We start from the raw sequence: 17,566 nt of genomic DNA, 5'->3' as shown, positions 1-17,566 counted from the left end.
AGTGAGGAGAAGTTGAGGTTGAGGTCAGGTCCAACTCAGAGCTGCTGGTGTTGCTGATAAAACAGAAGCCAGCTGCCTCTGGCACAAAAACCCTTTAAGCTGCAGAAAGCATCTCCTGCTTCCTTGCTAGAAGGTGTTGTGGCAAGAACAGGGCAGGATGTCCTCCAGTGAGAGCTCAAAAAGTGAAAGGCTTTGCAAAGAAGGCTCTACATGTTTCAGCTGAAACATGTTCATGCCACTGCGTTACAGCCCTTGTGGGGAAGCCCTGGATCACAGTCTCACTCCAACAGCTACATAACAGCAATCAATGAAACCTCTGAGCAGAGGAACATGTCCCCTAGCAGACATGATCAGCAACCAGAGACAGGCCATCATCACCTTGCCAGCTTGGGAAAATGGGCTCCAGCACCTGTCCCAAAGCACTCACACTCAAGGGGTGCAGGGTGAGGCTGTTGAGGCTGCAGAAATCATTCCCATCTCTTGTGCTTCAGGTAAGTGAAATGTGCTCTAGAGGGCTCATACTGTGAATCTGCAGGGGAGAGAGTTGGAGCTGTCTTCTTGCCGACCACCCTTTGGCTTTGCCCTGAATTTTTGTGAAACCCCTTCTAGAGAACCTGAGGGTTTGCATATCCCAAAAAAAAAAAAACAAAAAACAACCAAACCTGGCTGGCAATAAGGCACCTGAAAGGGAGAGACTGTACTGCTGTGCCAGGCAGCAATCCTGCTGCTGGGACCAGGCAGCAGCTGAACTGAAAAGGGGGCAGAGAAGAGGCAGCTGGAAGGACTATCAGTTGTGTAGGTCTGTCCAGGACAGAATAAAATGCAGATGCTGACACAAATAATGATGAACAGGTCTAAAGATTGTGCAATTACACTGCACACAGTATCTTTATTATAAAACTTAAAATATTGTGATATCTTGTAGGGACAAATAGAAGAGAACAAAAAGCTTTAGAAAACCATTGCGTTTATCTAACATTATTTGCACCTATAAAAGTAGATATATGTATATATATGTGTGTGTGTGTATTTGTACACACATGGGCAAGTATAGATATACATGTATATGTACATAGCTCTATATATAGAGATACATATAGATGTATCTATACGAATGGGTAGCCATTCACATATCAGTCATTCCAAGTTGGAACAATAACTGGAATGTCAACCCCAGCTGCCTGCTCAAGAGCAGTGACCACACTCGCATACCAGTTACCAGTTCAAAAAGTTCAAAAACATTCAGAAAGTCCCCTGACAGGGACATGTGACAGCTTACACCCACTACTTTTTCCACTCTTCAGCCTTTTTCCTGGTAACAATTTCTACATCCATTCCTACAGCACTCATTCACTTCCATAGGGGTTGTTCCTTGATATTCACAGCACCATTTCTGAACTACAGCTTCAAACCCTTCCAGCCAAGAAGCTGCAGGCCCTGGTAGCAGATGGGGAGTAAGGATCATACCTAGATATTAATTCACATTGGTTTTACCAAAACATGGACAGCATTTATTTCTCAGTTTCTTATCCAATCACTCACTGACTCTTCTGGGGCTAAAAGCACTGTTCAGATCTGTCAACTGGGAGCCAGGCCCTGGCATGACACCTTAAGCTTGGGCCCCATTTCCCTCCAAAGAGCAGGTTCCCACTCCTGCAGCGAGTCCCATCCTGCTCACAAAGCCAACACACTCTGCTGAGATGAGGGAAGGAATGGCCAGGTGTCCAGGGTTTGGAAACATAAACAGTTCTTTTCAGTACTGAGTCTGAAGGGGGTAAGGTATGTTTGTAAGGTACCTCTCCATGTTGCTCTGGCAGTCTGGGAGTCTGCTGGTAATTTCATGAAGCAAGCAAGGCAGGATGCGCCGAGGAAAAGGGAGGATGATGCTGAAAAAAAAACCCTCTAAAAAGTGAGAACACCAAAAGCAACCATGATAAAAGCAAAATCAAGCAGCTGCTTCCACTTTTTATGTCCTAAAAGGTTGCTCAAACAGTCCATGGCTGTGGATGCACAGTTGAGGATTTCTCAATTTTAGGTCACCTGTCCAGGATGAGTTTTGGACTTGTAGTTCTACAAGACAGTGCCAAGAGAAGACAGCTGCGAGGACTTTGTGTGCAGAGAGGAATGCTTGTCCAGGCTGCGCCCACTGAAAGCCCCATAGCCTTTGCAGTTTGACAGCAAACATGGAGATTTTTTGAAAGTGTCACAGAGATGCTTCTTGAACTTCTCACCCACGAAAGCATAGATGACTGGGTTGAGGCAGCAGTGGACAAAGGAGAGTGCCTCAGTCAGCTCCACGGCTAGGTCTAGCCTTTGGCTTGTCTGGCAGTCATTGATGATGGACATGTTCCTCAGAGAGTCCAAAAACAGCACAATGTTGACAGGGGTCCAGGAGAGAAAGAACACAATGACAACAATAAAAATCAGTTTTATGGCTTTGTACTTGTTCTTGGTGTGGCACCTCTGCAGGTTTTTCAAGATGCTGTGATAGCAGAAAATGAGGACAACAACAGGGATTAGCCACCCTAGGATGTTGACTTCAAAATTACTGAAAATCTTCCAGCCATTGTTGTCACCAGGATAGTGAGGGAGGCACTTAATCTGGTTATTGTCATTCACTTCCTGGAAAAAAAGTAAGTCTGGCATTGATGCTAAAATGGCAACTGCCCAAACGACCAGACTGGTGATAAACCCAACGGCAGTTGTCCGAATCCCTTGGACATGGAGGGAGTGGACTATGGCCAAGTACCTGTCGATGCTCATGATGGTTATGAAGAAGACATTGCTGTAGAAACCAATGAAGTAAACTGAGCTGATGATTTTACACAGTGCATTTCCAAAAGTCCACTGGCTCACAATGGAGTACTGAACCAAGAAGGGCAGAGAGAATACCAAGAGGAGGTCAGAGACAGTCAGATTCAGCAGATACACATCAGTCATGGTCTTGATTTTTATGGAGACTGTCAGAATCCAAACAACCAAAGCATTTCCCATGAGGCCTGCCACAAACAGTATGGAGTACAGCACTGGAAATAAGGTAGATGCAAATGCTGGAATACCTTCAGGATGACAGATGATGTATAGTTCTGAGTAGTAGAAGGCATATTCATAGGCTGCAGAGGAGTTAGGTGTTGGTGAGGTGTAACTCATCTGTTCAAGGACAATGAAATTCATATGAGCCCAATCCCACATTAGTAGGTATACCAGGAAAGAGTCAGCTCACACCAAGCTACATAAGGACAAAATAGATGTGCCACAACTGTGGTATAAGATGCAAATGAGGAATGAACACGAGTGACTGGCCATCCCCCTGCAAGAACCAGGATGAGATCCTGGGGCATCACAGGGGCAGAGGATATCAAGGAAAACACAGCTGTGGTGGTAAAAGTTACCAGCATCCTCCTGCTGGCTCCATATGGGGCCATGGCCCATGCCCGAGTCCAGGTGGGATACTGAGGCCAGAGACAGGGAGCATCCTCAAACCAGCAATGACATGGGCATGGCCAGGAGGCTGAGAGCCCCTGATACGGGTTTTGGGGGTCCTATTTTATGTTTCCTTCTGAAAGGAGAAAGGGAGCATGGCCCAGGGAGAAATTGACATGTTAACACTCATCTCCGAAAAGCTTTGCTTCCAGTTAGCTGAGTGCCAGAAATGGGATGCACCAGCAGCAGTGGCATGCCCCCTTCCTGCTCACCAGCCCCTTGCAGCTCGCCCAACTCCCAGCAGCAGCCACCACATCCCTGGGCAGTCCTTGTGACAGCAAACAATTAAAGACGATGGATAGCAGCATCCCTATCAGGATGTCCTCCACAGGACACTCCTAGCACTACCTCTGCCCTTAAGGACATTCTTCTCCAACAAGCACAGTACCATCAGCTAAAGATATTTTCACCCTGTGTTTTGGTTTCTTTCCAGAGAACAACAATCACACTGATTTCTTCTAAATGCCCATCATCTCCACCAGTACTGTGTCCCATAGGAAAAACTGAATCTCTAAGACATGCTACTGGCCCCGGCTTGCAGGAGAGCAACCCATCAGGGAGTGACTCACCAATATGTCCTCAGAGCCACCGCTGCCCAGCAGGTCTGTCAAATTCTTCTCCATAATCCAGCACTGTGTCTGAAAGAGTGCAAAAAAACTGCCTTTATATCATGTAGTTTTAAGAAGCAGGCATACTTTTGTGTATATAGGCTGGCAATATTTACCTTAGCTTATGCTGCAATGCCAAGTCACAGGTAAGGTCCTTAATGTAGCAGTGCACAGTCCTAAAATAGCTTTTCCTCAGTATGACCTGTGTTACATTAAAGATGTATGAAACCCCAAGCCAGTGAGTTCAGCCTCTGTACTTAACACCTACAGAACGGAAACGTCAGCTTTATCTTCTGTGTGATCACAAAGTTTTCATTTTGACACTTACATTCTCCAGTGGAAGAGATCTGCAATTTTCTCCATGTCTTTGAAGTGTTCCTGTCTCCCACCTGCATGTCCTGCACTTGCTGTCCCTGCTCTGCAGTTCCAGTGTCTAGGAGAGAGATAGTAATGCTGTCTCTGCCCTACTCAAAGGACTTTTGGTGAAGATGGCTGAGGGGGATGGTCCAATGCTGCCAATAGCCAGCGATGGCAAAGAGCCCCGTGTTTGCTTTAACACTTCATTTTTCCTTGGAAGGCACCTTCCCCTGCACCCACGCAAGCACAGACAGGAATACCTAAAGGAAATTATCACAGAATCATAGCCATTTAGTTTGGAAAAGACATTTAAGATCATTGAGTCCAACCGTAATCCTAACAGTGCCAAGTACATTTGAACCTTTCTTCCCAGAACACGCAAGCTGCAGGGTGCTCTCACAGACTAACACTGAAATAAAGCCCTGAACAGCCCTGAATTGCCACCAACTCTACCACATACCTACTGTGACTTCATCCAGATCCAACACAGCTTCCATCCCACAGCTGGCTCCGATCTTCCCCACAACACAAGATACAGGGGAAAGAGCAGCCCTACTGAGCAACAGGCAACATTTGAAGTGTGTGTTATCTCCTTAAATACTGCTGCTCCTCACTAGAGCTTGGTACATCACTGAAATTCAGGCAAGTCCTGTTGCATTAATAAACAGACGAGACTCAGTTTCCTCAAGCAGAAAAAGCCAATTATTTACTCACATAACTCATTTTTTTTACAGTTTTCACAAACCTTGTGTTCAACTCAAATTGGCTACTTACTAGTTTTCTTACCACTCAATTAATTGGTTAATAACTGGCATTTTACCTTTCCATCAAATCTCTCTATTCTTGGATTGTTTAAATATTTTCTTCACTGATTCTCATGGGACAGATCTATTGTTTATGCAGGTGCAAACTCATTTTTCTTCCTAGAATTGGTTGTTGTGCTAACTGTCTTCATTCTTATGACTTTTCCTTATGGGAACTTACAAGCTGCTGCTAGCTTAACTAGAGTAGCAGGGCCTAAACCATATTTAATAAGACCTTTCTTTTATAATATTTCTACCTGTCTACAACAAGTCACATGATCTTTTTGTTAGTTTTTGAACAAACAGCACCTCATTGGGCATCAGTCCATAGATGTGCTGCTAGAATTTCCATATGGAATGGTCTGTTGTCTTTCTCAAACCCTTTGGATGTCCACCTTCACTCACCATCACTCCAAAGGCAGAGGGATAAATTTCTGTGAAACAAGAAAATCTGCAACTATTGCATGTGTAGCAGTGGATGTCTTTCCTCGGCCGTGGTGGGCAGTGTGACATTAGGTCAAAGTTTTACATGTGAGTCAAGCCATGACAGCCAAGCTCTGCTGGGTACTAACGCTTACAAAACCTGAAACTAGGAATTAAAACCAGAAACAAACTCTTCTCTTACAGGCAGCGTTACTGGCTGCTGCTGGCAGTGTTGATGCTTGATCTCCACTGACCTTATGCAGGTTTAAAATGGCACTCACAACTCTGTTGGTGCTAAAGCGACAAAGAATATAACCAAGAATTATTCAGTGTGGAAAAGATGTGTCAACCAAATGGCAATTTGGCAGTTTCGTGCCTCTCATCTTTCATCCCCTAAATAGAGATGACGGGCTATTAGAGTACCAGGACAGCGACATGAAGGGACGCGGCTCCCTCTGCTGGGCATTCCTGCAGAATTGAGGCACATCCCTGCAGAGATGTGGGAGATCAGCAGTGCTATTTCACCTCTTCGTTCATCGTGAGGCTTATTTTAAGGAAGAAAACGCTTCCACAGCAAGATTAGAACCTGGAGACCGCTGTTGCTGCCACGGTTTAATGCTGGATGAGCTCCTTCCTGGGATGCATGCCATTTGGCCAATATTGTTTTGCTTCAGAAAACTACAAAAATGTCAACTGTTGATCTATTCAAAGATAGGGAGGGAGAGGATGTAGCCACACCATCCCCAGTTCCATATAGAAACATTTCAAATGCATCACTTGAGTTTGTCTGCCTTATTAGAGTTAAGCTTACTCCTCTAAACAACCTACTTACCCAGTCCCATCCAGAACAGCCAGAAACATGCCAAAAGGAACAGTCAAAGGGGCTTTTTTAAATTGACACATATATCCCAGACAGCTTCCTTATATAATCCATTGTATAACAGATACACTGGGTTTGCAAGGTAAGGTTTTGGTAACAAGGAGGCTGCAGGGCTGCCTGATGAGGGAAGATGCCAGAATCTTCCCCTGTGGTGGTAGTAGCCAGTTCCAGCTGTGATAGATGAGTAATGCGATGATTGACTCTCACAATTAATAGACAAATATCATGTATACAGGTTAAGAAAAGTTTATAGATTTATAGTTTTGTTGTACCCCCTCTCGTGGTTATCAAGGGACAATGGGAGTTAGCACATCTGGGAGAGCTGGCTTGGCACTATGGCGACATCTGACCTCCATCTGGATTTGAGGAAGAGATCTCCACCACTGGACAGTGAAGAAGGGGTGGATGGGCAGAACTTTGGGAGGGGTTAAAGGGTTAAAAAGGGAAAAACCTCCATTGTGAGGGTGCTGAGCACATGGCGGGGAAAATCTTTTGCTCCCAGCGCTGTAACCTTTTTTCTTTATTCAGTCTTCATTTGTATTTTTGATAAGGTCTAATAAACCTTCCTAAACTATGAAAAGTGAGTAGCTATTTCTCACACAGCTGGCTCCAAGATGGCCCTGCTGCTGGTCAAAGCTGAGGCCATTGGTGATATTGGTAGTGCCTCTGTGATTCAGAAACACTGTGCAGCAGCATCTGTGAGAGAGGGAGAACATGTGAGAGAAATGCCCTGCAGAGCCCACAGTAGTGAAGATGGAGGGGAAGGAGGAGCTCCAGGCAAGCGGAGCAGAGATTCCCATGCAGATGCGAGGCAGGGAAAGAAGCACTAGGAGGGAAGGGGACAAGCTGATCTTCTTTTCCATGAGTCAGCAGACAAAGTTAGTTAATGAAATAAAAGGCAGTCACTCACTCAAGAAGGGAAGCGCTTAACAAGAGAGGAGCTTGCTGAAAGGAAGAGGGAGGCTATAAGGAAGTGCTTTTGCTAGCCTGTGTGTTACATTTTCTCAGAAAAACGTGTTCTCTCTTTCTTCAGGGGCTGCCACAAGGCAAAGTGAGCCCAGGAGAGGAAGTAGTTTGTGCATAATGGCTACTGCTGCACACAGGGTTTTCCTTCTAGGAACACCTAGAGCATGACGTTCTGGACGTGTCATTCCTTACTTGGCCAAGGCACAGCAAACAGGCAATTCTTAGAAAAGCAGCTTCCAAAGCCATAACTTGCTCCTCCCAGCACCTCCAGTTTTGTTGTTGATAAGCAGTGTCTGGCTCTGCAGGCACAGCAAAGCCACAGTCTCAGGGCTGGCACAGGTCTAATACTGAAACTCTTCATTTTGGTGCCTCACTTCTTCAATGCTCTGGAAAGCCAGCCTTCCTGTGCTCTTAGCCCAGGATGTGGATGAGCAAGTGGAAACACTAGCAACAGCGGTAAGGACGCATCTCAGGTTTCTGAACAACGTGGTATCCATAGGAAGCTGGTTTGTTTTGTGGGGAAGTGGGAGGTGTGAACTGAGGGAAGACATGAAAGCTGTCATTATGAACTGACCCCACTGCCCATGTGTGACAGAGTGTGCTGGGGCTCTGGATACAGCACAGAGCGCTGGAATATATAGTACAGTTGCTGGAACTGAGTAAATTCTGGTGACCCCAACTTCAGGCCATGGATGAGGCCACAAAGTTGATCAGAGGACTGGAGTACCTGCTCTATGGAGACAGGCTGAGCACTGGGGCTGCTCAGCTTGGAGAAGAAAGGGTTCTGTAGAGATCTCACAGAAGCCTTCCAGTATCTGGAGGAGGCCAGAGAAGGAGTCTTCATCAGGAACTGCAGCGATAGGATGGGGAGTAATGGGTATGAATTGAAAGAGAGGAAATTTAGGTTAGATATTAGGAAGAATTTATTTTTTTTTCTGTGAGGGTGACGAGACACTGGAATAGGCTACCCAGAGAAGCTGTCGATGCCCCATGCCTGGCAGTGTTCAAAGCCACACTGGATGGAGCCTTGAGCAGTGTGGTCTAGCGGGAGGCGTCCCTTCCCGTGGCACAGGGGCTGGAAATAGAGGAACTTCAAAGATCCACTTCAGCCCCTTTCCGTTCTACGATTCTATGCAGACCGTCCAAAAGCCGTGACAAACCCGCGATGCGGGGGCAGAGGCCGGCTGGGGCCGGCAGGCCGCTGCTCTCCCCGGGCCGAGGCACAGCGAGGCCTGGGCGGGCGAAGGGCTCCGGGAGCCGCATGCGCCGGGCGGGGCGGTGCTGCGGGCGGGGCCGGCTCGGGGCTCAGCGGGGCCGGGCCTCGCCGCTGCCCGCCGCGCTCTGGGGCAGCGGGCGGCGCTGGGATGCCGGGCCGGGAGGCGGAGGTACGGCTGCGCCGGGCCGGGTCGCCGCGCCGGGCCCTGCTCGCTCTCTCGCTCTGCCGAGAGCCCGGGGGCAGCGCCCCGGTGGGACGCGAGCGGGGCTCGCTGCGCCCCCTGCGCTGCTGCGTTCCGCGGCCTCGGGGCAGCGGGGGGACGGGGGGATGGGTCCAGCCCCGTCCCGGGCGGACCTCGGGGCACCATTGCTGGCTCGGAGTGTGCCCCACTCTGTTTCTGATCTGTCCCTGCTTTCTAGGCTGCCGTGATTAATGAAGAAACTCGTTCTTCATTAGCAAACACCGTTATATGTTTATAATAATTCAAACCCTCTATAAACACCTAAAAACCTTCACGCTGCCGTGGCTTTGTGCCTCCTGCGGTATTATTTCCCGAGAGGTGCCGGGCGGCAGCCGCTGTGGGTAGCAAAGGCAGCCTCAGCTGAGCAGGCCGTGCAGTGCTTTTGGGTGCATTTGGGCCGGGCTTGGGTCTGCGCAGTGCCCGTGGCAGCAGGGGGACCGTGGGGTGCAGGGTGGGAAGGAAGGGTTGTGCCATTCTTAATTAAATGGACATTTAAAGTTTTGTTCTTCCTCTTTCAGATGCATCCAGTCCTAAAGGCCTTTGTGTGCGGCTCCATCAGTGGCACTTGTTCCACGCTCCTCTTCCAGCCCCTTGACCTGCTGAAAACTCGCCTGCAAACTCTGCAGCCTGCTGTGAATGGGTGAGAGGAGGGGGATGTGTCTGCGTGGGGGGCCTGGAGGTGCTCTGCCATAGGCTTCTGCCTTATTTATTGCTTGGAGTTGTAATCTGGGAAATCAGTCTTTGTAAAAGAGGAGGTATATTTTTATATTACAGAGAAGCATTTCTATTACAGAAAAATGTCTGTGAGTGGTTCTGAATGCCACTGGAATAACTTGTAACCTCAACATTTGTTCTCATCTGAGAGACTGGTGTTTGCTGGAGTGGCTACCATGCAGTTTCATGGGGTATCCTCTTCCTGAAAAAAAAATCCTGTGTGGTTGTCATGTAATTTTTCATGCATACAGCTTGGTGTAGTCAGCCTACAATTTGCTGCTGCTAACAAAGGGAGTGAGCAACTGAAAATGCTAATGGGTATTACAAGTTGTGAGATACAGAAGGTGATGGATAAGCCCTGGAAAGAGCAACCCAGAAAAGCAGACTGAGATGAAGAAGAGCATCTTAGAGCTGCCAAGTTAATGCACAGATATATGAGTGAAAGGGGTGTCTGTGGAGTACATCTGCCAAGGAGCAGAAGTAGATAATTTCTTCAGTTCTTGTCTTGTCTTTCTTTCAGGTCTGGTCGTGCTGGGATGGTAACACTGCTCTTTAGGGTTGTTCGTACTGAGAGTATTCTGGGGCTCTGGAAAGGTGTCTCTCCAGTAAGTGGCTGGTCTAATTCTGGCTTGTAAAAATAAGTAAATAAATAAGCTTACTGTTTTTTGCTAATTATGTCTGCCTAAATTTAAATAGCCAATTCTTGTACAATTATGAATGAAACCACATGATTTAGATTACATCCTATTTTAAAGGGTTAATGTTGTGAATTTCACTGATCTGGTTGTGGCAGTCCTGAGCAGCTGAATGCAAATGTGGTGTGGCAACTGCAAGACCATTTGGTTTGCATTTTGGTTTGGAATATGCTGTAACTAGAAAACTGACATTGAGGAATGCAGTAAATCCTGGCATCATTTGAATAATTTGTCTGTCAGTGCCATAAATGATTTCTACCTTATCTTCTTTCCTCAGCATGTTAGCTTTAGTGATGTTTTTGTCTTCTACAAAGCTTCCTGTCAAGTTGAACAGTCTCAGAAATGTTCTTAGTGTATTTTGTCTTATGTAAGCTTTTTCTTTCTTCATCTGCTTCTGCTTCTCCTGAAGTCTTTTGCAAGATGTATTCCTGGGGTTGGAATTTACTTCAGCACTTTGTACGTGATGAAGCAAAAGTTTCTTGTGGACCGTTCACCCACAGCTGTGGAGTCTGTCTTCCTGGGTGCTGCTGCTCGTGCAGTTTCTGGGATTTGCATGTTGCCAGTGACTGTAGTGAAGACCCGATATGAGGTATGACTTTCCAATTAGTCCCCTGTTCATGGTGTCACACACCTTCCTTGAGTTGCAAAATATAAATCCTTCTGCCTGGAGAAGGTTGCTGCCACTTGGGTACCCTTCTGCCTGGAGAAGGTTGCTGCCACTTGAATACCGCCAGGAATGTAGTCCTGATTTCACCTCAGTTCACACATTGTGGAGGAAATTATATTTAGGCAAGAAGATGAAATAGAATTTGCCCTAAGATTTGAGGTTGCTGCCACTTGGGTACCCCCAGGAATGTAGTCCTGATTTCCCCTCAGTTCACACATTGTGCAGGAAATTATATTTAGGCAAGAAGATTAAATAGAATTTGCCCTAAGATTTATAGGTTTCAGTTGTATACAGTATTTGTGTAGCATCTTTCATATGTTACCTCCCTGAAGGATTCTTTTAAAGGCTGAGTTAGGTGAAACCTGGTTTTTGCCTTGGGTTGTCCTCTGTGTTGCCATCCTGGGTATCACATTAAGTTCACACTACCATTTGTTTGGCTATTATATCCTTAGTGTGTGTGTAGAGCTCCTCAACGTGTGCCTGGCATATGGATGACTGACCTTTGTCTGCTCTTGCAGAGTGGAAGATTTGGCTATGGGAGTGTGTATGGAGCCCTGAAGAGCATCTATCAGACTGAGGGGGCTCGTGGCATGTTCAGCGGGCTCACGGCCACGCTGCTGCGGGATGCGCCCTTCTCTGGCATCTACCTGATGTTCTACACACAGACCAAAAACCTCACACCCCAGGGTGAGGCTGAGTGTTGGATGCTGTAGTGGAAAATGTTCCCCTTCTCAGATCTTGCCCTGGAGCTGACAGCCTGCATGCTCTGCTTGTTGCCCTCCACCTCAGAAGTTAAATTAGTCTCCTTTAGGGCTTTGGGTCACTCACTTACATTTGCCTGTGGAGAGCTGTAGACCTAGAGCTGAGGTCAGTGCAGAAATGGAGTCTGGCCCTAAATTGATTGATTGTCTTCATGAAGGCTGACGCATAACTGGGTTAGTGAACAGTTGAAAGACAGGGTGTCTTAAGCACTGCTTGCTGCTTCTGCTTGTCTTGCATAATGCTCAGTTTCCACTAAACCGGGGCTTCTCTGGTATTAAAACTCACTGGGGCAACATTTGTAGAATTTTTTCTTTTCTGATTTTCTGTTGAATTCAGTTCCCCAGCGAATGAGGTTTTTCAATAGTGCTAACTTTTGACTAGTAGCCACTTTTCCCCTTGAAAGGTTTCTTTAGCTGCATGGATTTTAACTTTTCTTAGGTTCTCATGTTGATTTAATCATTCAATAGCTTTCACTTTGTCACACAGCATGAGTGTTCCTGGCCTGAATTGTGTCTGAGTGTGTTCTCTTTGCTCTGTTGCAGACCAGCTGGATCCAGTGCTTGTGCCCTTGCTGAATTTTGGCTGTGGGATCCTTGCAGGGATCTTGGCCTCTTTGGCAACACAGCCTGCTGATGTCATCAAAACACACATGCAGCTGTCACCCCAAAAGTACCACAGGACAAGACAGGCCATTGCCTTTATCTACAAGGTGAGGTGAATCCCTTTTGACATGCACAACCACATCCTCAGTTCTGATCCCCTTGCTCAAAGCACAGGTTTGCTGGGGAAATTGTTGCCTTTTCAAGGAGGTGAACAAGTGTCAGTGCTTTACCTGCTCTTGCAGTTGGACAATTCAGTGTCAGCATTTTCAAGATGATGAAGGGGGTCATGCTGTGGTAGAAGAAGACTGTAGTGTGCAGTGTGAAATGCTGGTTTCAGATACAAACCATCTACAAAATAATTTTTTGCTGTTTAGACATCAGAAGAGAAATAAATGCCCAGGTCTTTATCCCAGGAATGGGATGGAGAAGTAGTCAAAGGCCACAGCTCCTGCTTCCTTCAGTACTTAGAAATCTCAGAATAGCTAAGAGACTTTAATAAATATGAAGCTCTAAAACAAAGACCAGTCATTTTCCTGTAGCATCTGGAGAAGATTACACCCTTCTTTTCTCTTTGTTGGATTTGAATGTGCCTTTCCCTGTCTGTTGTCTCTATCCTGGCCTTCCTTTTTCCCACTCACTGCTCTTCCTGCTTTTCTGGGTAGCCCTGCAATAGTGCAGTGCTACAGGTTCTTCCTAAACACTAAATGCTATTTAAGCCCGGGTCTTTCAGAGACTGATCTGGGTCTGAGCTGAAATACATCCTGTGCTTGTTCCTAGTAATAAATGATGAGAAATTAAAACCCTCTAGGCAGATTGGGATGAATTGCTGTTTATCTCCTGTTGCAGGACTTTGGGCTGGTGGGCTTTTTCCGAGGCGGTGTGCCCCGAGTTCTCAGGCGCACTCTGATGGCAGCAATGGCATGGACGGTGTATGAACAGATGATGGAAAAAATGGGCATGAAATCCTGACTGAGCTGCACAAGAAAGGACCAGCTTCACTCCTTCTCCCGTTTGTTGTGATCAACTGGCACTGAGAAGTTCCCAGTTCCACAGAGGAATAAGCCTTCTTCAGCTCGGAGGAAAGAAGTCCTTCTGAGACAGGGGATTAAGCCTTTTGGCAAGTAGAGGAAAGGAAGGATTGGATCTTTGTGTTGTTTGATCAATGCATTCCAGAAGGACTGCACTTGCAGACTGCTGTGGGAAATGGCAGGGTTTTCACAGCCTGGTAACTATGCTGAGAAGCCCCTTTTGAAAATAACTCTGTGCTCACCACCTTTATGCAATGAGACAGTATTAGAGCAAAAGTGTTTGAGGAGAAAACAGTGATGACAGAACTTGCCGGCTAGCCTGTTCCTTGCTGGTGTGGCCAGAAAACCATCTGATATAGGTCCTCCTTCCTCATATGCTTTATTCTCATAGGGGAACACTAGGCCCTGGTGGGAAACTGGATGTGTCTCATGGTGCGTATATTGCAGAGTGGGTGGAAAGAAATGAAGTGCAGAGGAAAAGCTACAAACATGGTCTCTGCCATCACTTCTGTACTGTGGGTGGTCACAGAGAAAGTAACTGGAACCGCCTTGCTGTGTTGTGTATTATTATGTTATTGAGCACCTTAACACTCTTGAAATGTCCTTCTGCCTCTACAGCAGAGTTTGAGAGTTTGCACAGGAATTAAGAAGCATAAGGCACTTTAGAATTGATTGCTACCAAAGTTCTACTTGTTCTCTGAAAAAAAAAAAAAGCTGCTGGTCTAACTACAGCAGGAACACTCAAGTGGGTTTTGTTGGGTTTTTTTCATGTAGTTGTCATAGAGACTTATTTGTGTCCTGTTCTTTATTTGTTAATCCCTGATCAACATCCTTAGTGTGAAGTGATACTTAGATGTAGCTTTTAGGGCCATGGCTCATAATGCATAAATGTATAATGGAAACAGATATAGATACTGGCACTTCACATTTCCCTTAAAACATCGCTGATTGCATGTGGAGTATGTTTTAGTTTGGAAAGAAAAGGTTGCTATTTCTGTAAGCTTTCTCCAAAGTTTGAGTCCTGTGGGTGCTTGGTAGTGACCTTTAATTCCCTTAGGGCTCCACACAGACCCTTCCCATTTTCCTGGCTGATCCTTTTCTCATGTCAGGTAGTCTATGTTCGAGTATGCCTGAGTTTAATACACTTTTCATCCTCTGTGCCTTCTTACTCTTTCCTGCTGTGTTACTCAGTGTGTGCCAGGTGCAGCCTGATCCCTCCCTTCACTTGTGCCTCTGTGGTGGGTTGGGTCCCTTGCAGCTCTGTTAGCATAGCCATGAAGCTGGCGTGGAAGTGTGCATCCTGTTCATAGTGTGCCTTGCAGAAGACTTAGCTTTGGCTTTTATTTTCTTAAATATCTAGGGATATTGCAATTCACTTTAGAACAAGAGCACCTGTCTCTAAACATGAAGATATGACACTGTAGCTGTATGGACAACCAGTGCTACCTGCTGTTCATAAATTTTAGAATGTATTTTGGAAAATCATTGCCTGCCCAGGCAACTTCCTGGGTGCAAGAACAGAGGGGATGTGGGTTGTTAAAGGTGTTCTTCACCAGATTTCAATTCCAAGAATGCTTGATGACTGATGTAAAAGTTGAGGGAAGTGTAAGAGGACAGGCTAGAGGCTTGGAAAGTGCTGCCTGTTTTCAGACTCAGCCCATCTATGAGGGGAGTCTGGTCCTCTGCAGTGCAGGAGTCTCCAAGAATGGTGGTGGAGGGTTCTGTGTGCACATCTATGTGTTAGCAACAGAGCACTGCATCAAATCAGGCACGGGGCATGTTGTTTGCTAAATCCTAAATGTGAACACCTGTTCGTTCCTTTCTTTTGCTGTTACTTCTGCCCTTAGTGACCAGAACTTGTGAAAGTGCGTGAAACCATGGTAACTGCACACCCTGCTTGTTTGCTATCCCGAGCACTACTGGCACAGAGCTGGGGAACCAAGTCTAGGATTGCTGACCTGGCAGAATAAGGTGGCATTTAGATGAGTTACCTCATTTGTCCTTTATTCCCCTATGTATGGGATCAAACCAGCATTGTGCTGGGAGCCTGAATTTGTTTGATGCTTTATAAATCTGGCATGAGTTGGATCTGTTGAACATCCTGGGCTGTGGCAGCCAAGGGCAGTGTGTGGGGTCACCTGCAAGGTGCTTCACACATATTTAGTTCCTGATTTAGCAATGGCAACGCAATGTGCAACCTGTGCAGACAGAAACTTAAGCTCTTAAAAATGAGGCAAGCAAGCAAAGAATGCAAGGTAATCTGGAATCAAATAAGGTCCTCATCAGAAATCTGAATTTCAAGAACGCTTTGGTGGGTTTTATGTCCCTGTACTTCTGCCTGGTCAAAGGAAGAAGTAGAGAGTTTATTTCCATGTGCTAATGTTTTAAGGTCTACTGTGGGGTTGTTTGTGTTAAATCTGGAATCAGGCCTAAAGCAGTGTTAGCTTTTACTTTGGGAAAGTGTTTCCATTCTGCTTTGGTGCTTTGTTATTGGAGTAAAATGGAAAACTCTATGGTTTTTGGCTTGTGGATTAACCTGGGCTCCTCTGGGTTTAACAAATAGAGAATCTAAACTGCCCTGTGTTTCATCTATCAGAGGTGCTGCAAATCCAAAAGCTTATCTACCTGCAAGTTGGGGAGAATGAATTCTGTGGTGCAAGCTTGTTTGTCTCTCTTTGTTATTTCTTTTGTCAGGTGTCATATAAGGGGGAAGGGAAAGCCTGAAGTTCTGCTTCACTGTTCTGAAAGCTTTTATCACATATCACAGGCATACGACTACTTCTCAGCTCTGATCCTTACCCTGTGGTGCAAGCTTGTTTGTCTCTCTTTGTTATTTCTTTTGTCAGGTGTCATATAAGGGGGAAGGGAAAGCCTGAAGTTCTGCTTCACTCTTTTCTGAAAGCTTTATTACATATTACAGGCATAAGACTATTTCTCAGCTCTGATCCTTACCGTTTTCCCCTCTTCAAAAACATTCTGTTGCTGAAGTGATTTATTGAAGTTGCTCCTTGATAGCTGTAGCTCAAGACAATCGAGTGCATGGACTTGAAGTTTAGATGTATTCCCCTTGAGGTTTAATGCTTCTACTTAACAACAAATTGTCACTGTACAGCCTAAAGGTAAAGTAAATCAAATAAAAGATATGGACAGAGGTGGTTAATCACCTGCCTCCATCATGCCGGCAATTCAACACTAACAATCTTGTCAGATAATAATTTCCAAAGCCATCTTGGCTTGGATTCTGGAGGCTGGGGTGTGCTCCCTCTGTGCACTTCAGGATGGCAGTGGGATCCCTCTTGGGACTGACCTCTGTTGCTGGCAATGCACTGTTAGTGATCGTGCACTGTCTCTGCTTGCCCCTGCAGCTGTGGCTAAGAACACAGCTTGCTGGCATGTTGAGGCAGGCAGTGTTTAAGTGAGTTATAAGGACACAAGAGAAATAGTCTGACTATTCATGCTTTAGAAACTTTGTTTCCACTCCTCCTGCGTGATGATTTGCTTGGTTTTTTTTTTTTTTCTCTCTGTCTTTGAAACAGAACTGGAGCTTTGAAACGTTGCATAGCTTTGAGTATTGTGAGTCTATATAGTATGTGTCTATATAAAATATTTATGTGAAAAAGCGTATATGTTTCTATTAAAAACTGGTTGCTAAAATTAAGGAAGTAATCTCTTCAGTGTTTCTTTTAAAAAACCCAAACAGAGAAACCCCAAACTGATTAAATGCACAAGGGATTGGAGGGAGCAGAGACTTAAGAAAGCAGAAGGAGTTTTCCAAGAGGACAGGACTGTTGCATGTGTTCAGAGCCCATAAGAGGCAAGGAATATTCTCTTTTTCTGTGGTGTATAATATGCACTGTAGTATTTTAGTATAATATATAACATAATAAATCAGCCTTCTGAGAGAAATGGAGTCAAGCCTCTTGTTCCCACACTTGGATGGTTCACCGCAACACACAGGTTGTGCTTGTAGAACCTAAATAAACTTTACTTAAATGGAAAAACCACACAGCACTGGGGAATGTTGTGTTTTACACAGCTTCCTCTGCCTGCCTGCTGTGTGTAAACACAGATGGCTGTTGAATCCCTGTACTAGCTGGTGAAATACCTGCCTTCAGGACAGT

General features: G+C 45.7%; 2 protein-coding genes across 4 annotated transcripts; one reads left to right on the top strand and one right to left on the bottom strand.

Moving 5' to 3' along the window:
* Positions 1-1,040: 1,040 nt before the first annotated feature.
* Positions 1,041-4,309, bottom strand: LOC120504225 (C-C chemokine receptor type 8-like). The gene is made up of 3 exons (XM_039713525.1): positions 4,208-4,309; positions 4,053-4,121; positions 1,041-3,150 (listed from the first exon to the last, which is right to left on the bottom strand). Exons 2-3 carry the CDS (start codon positions 4,104-4,106, stop codon positions 2,071-2,073), a joined length of 1,134 nt encoding a protein of 377 aa, XP_039569459.1. The 5' UTR covers positions 4,107-4,121; positions 4,208-4,309; the 3' UTR covers positions 1,041-2,070.
* A 3,509-nt stretch (positions 4,310-7,818) lies between these two features.
* On the top strand, positions 7,819-14,158 carry SLC25A38 (solute carrier family 25 member 38). 3 transcript variants are annotated; one of them, XM_039713286.1, is made up of 7 exons: positions 7,819-7,976; positions 9,496-9,617; positions 10,212-10,296; positions 10,796-10,975; positions 11,572-11,740; positions 12,358-12,524; positions 13,264-14,158. In XM_039713286.1, the coding sequence occupies exons 1-7, from the start codon at positions 7,902-7,904 to the stop codon at positions 13,384-13,386; spliced, it is 921 nt and encodes a 306-aa protein (XP_039569220.1). In that variant the 5' UTR covers positions 7,819-7,901; the 3' UTR covers positions 13,387-14,158. The 3 variants fall into 3 exon arrangements, with proteins under 3 accessions (XP_039569220.1, XP_039569232.1, XP_039569224.1); XM_039713298.1 differs by lacking the exon at positions 7,819-7,976 and adding an exon at positions 8,754-8,905; XM_039713290.1 differs by lacking the exon at positions 7,819-7,976 and adding an exon at positions 8,923-9,314.
* The last annotated feature ends 3,408 nt before the right edge of the window (positions 14,159-17,566 follow it).

Source organism: Passer montanus, unplaced genomic scaffold, assembly GCF_014805655.1.
Source record: "Passer montanus isolate IOZ18808 unplaced genomic scaffold, ASM1480565v1 scaffold10, whole genome shotgun sequence".
NCBI classification, from domain to species: domain Eukaryota; kingdom Metazoa; phylum Chordata; class Aves; order Passeriformes; family Passeridae; genus Passer; species Passer montanus.
This window is presented reverse-complemented; position numbering and strand designations above follow the sequence as displayed.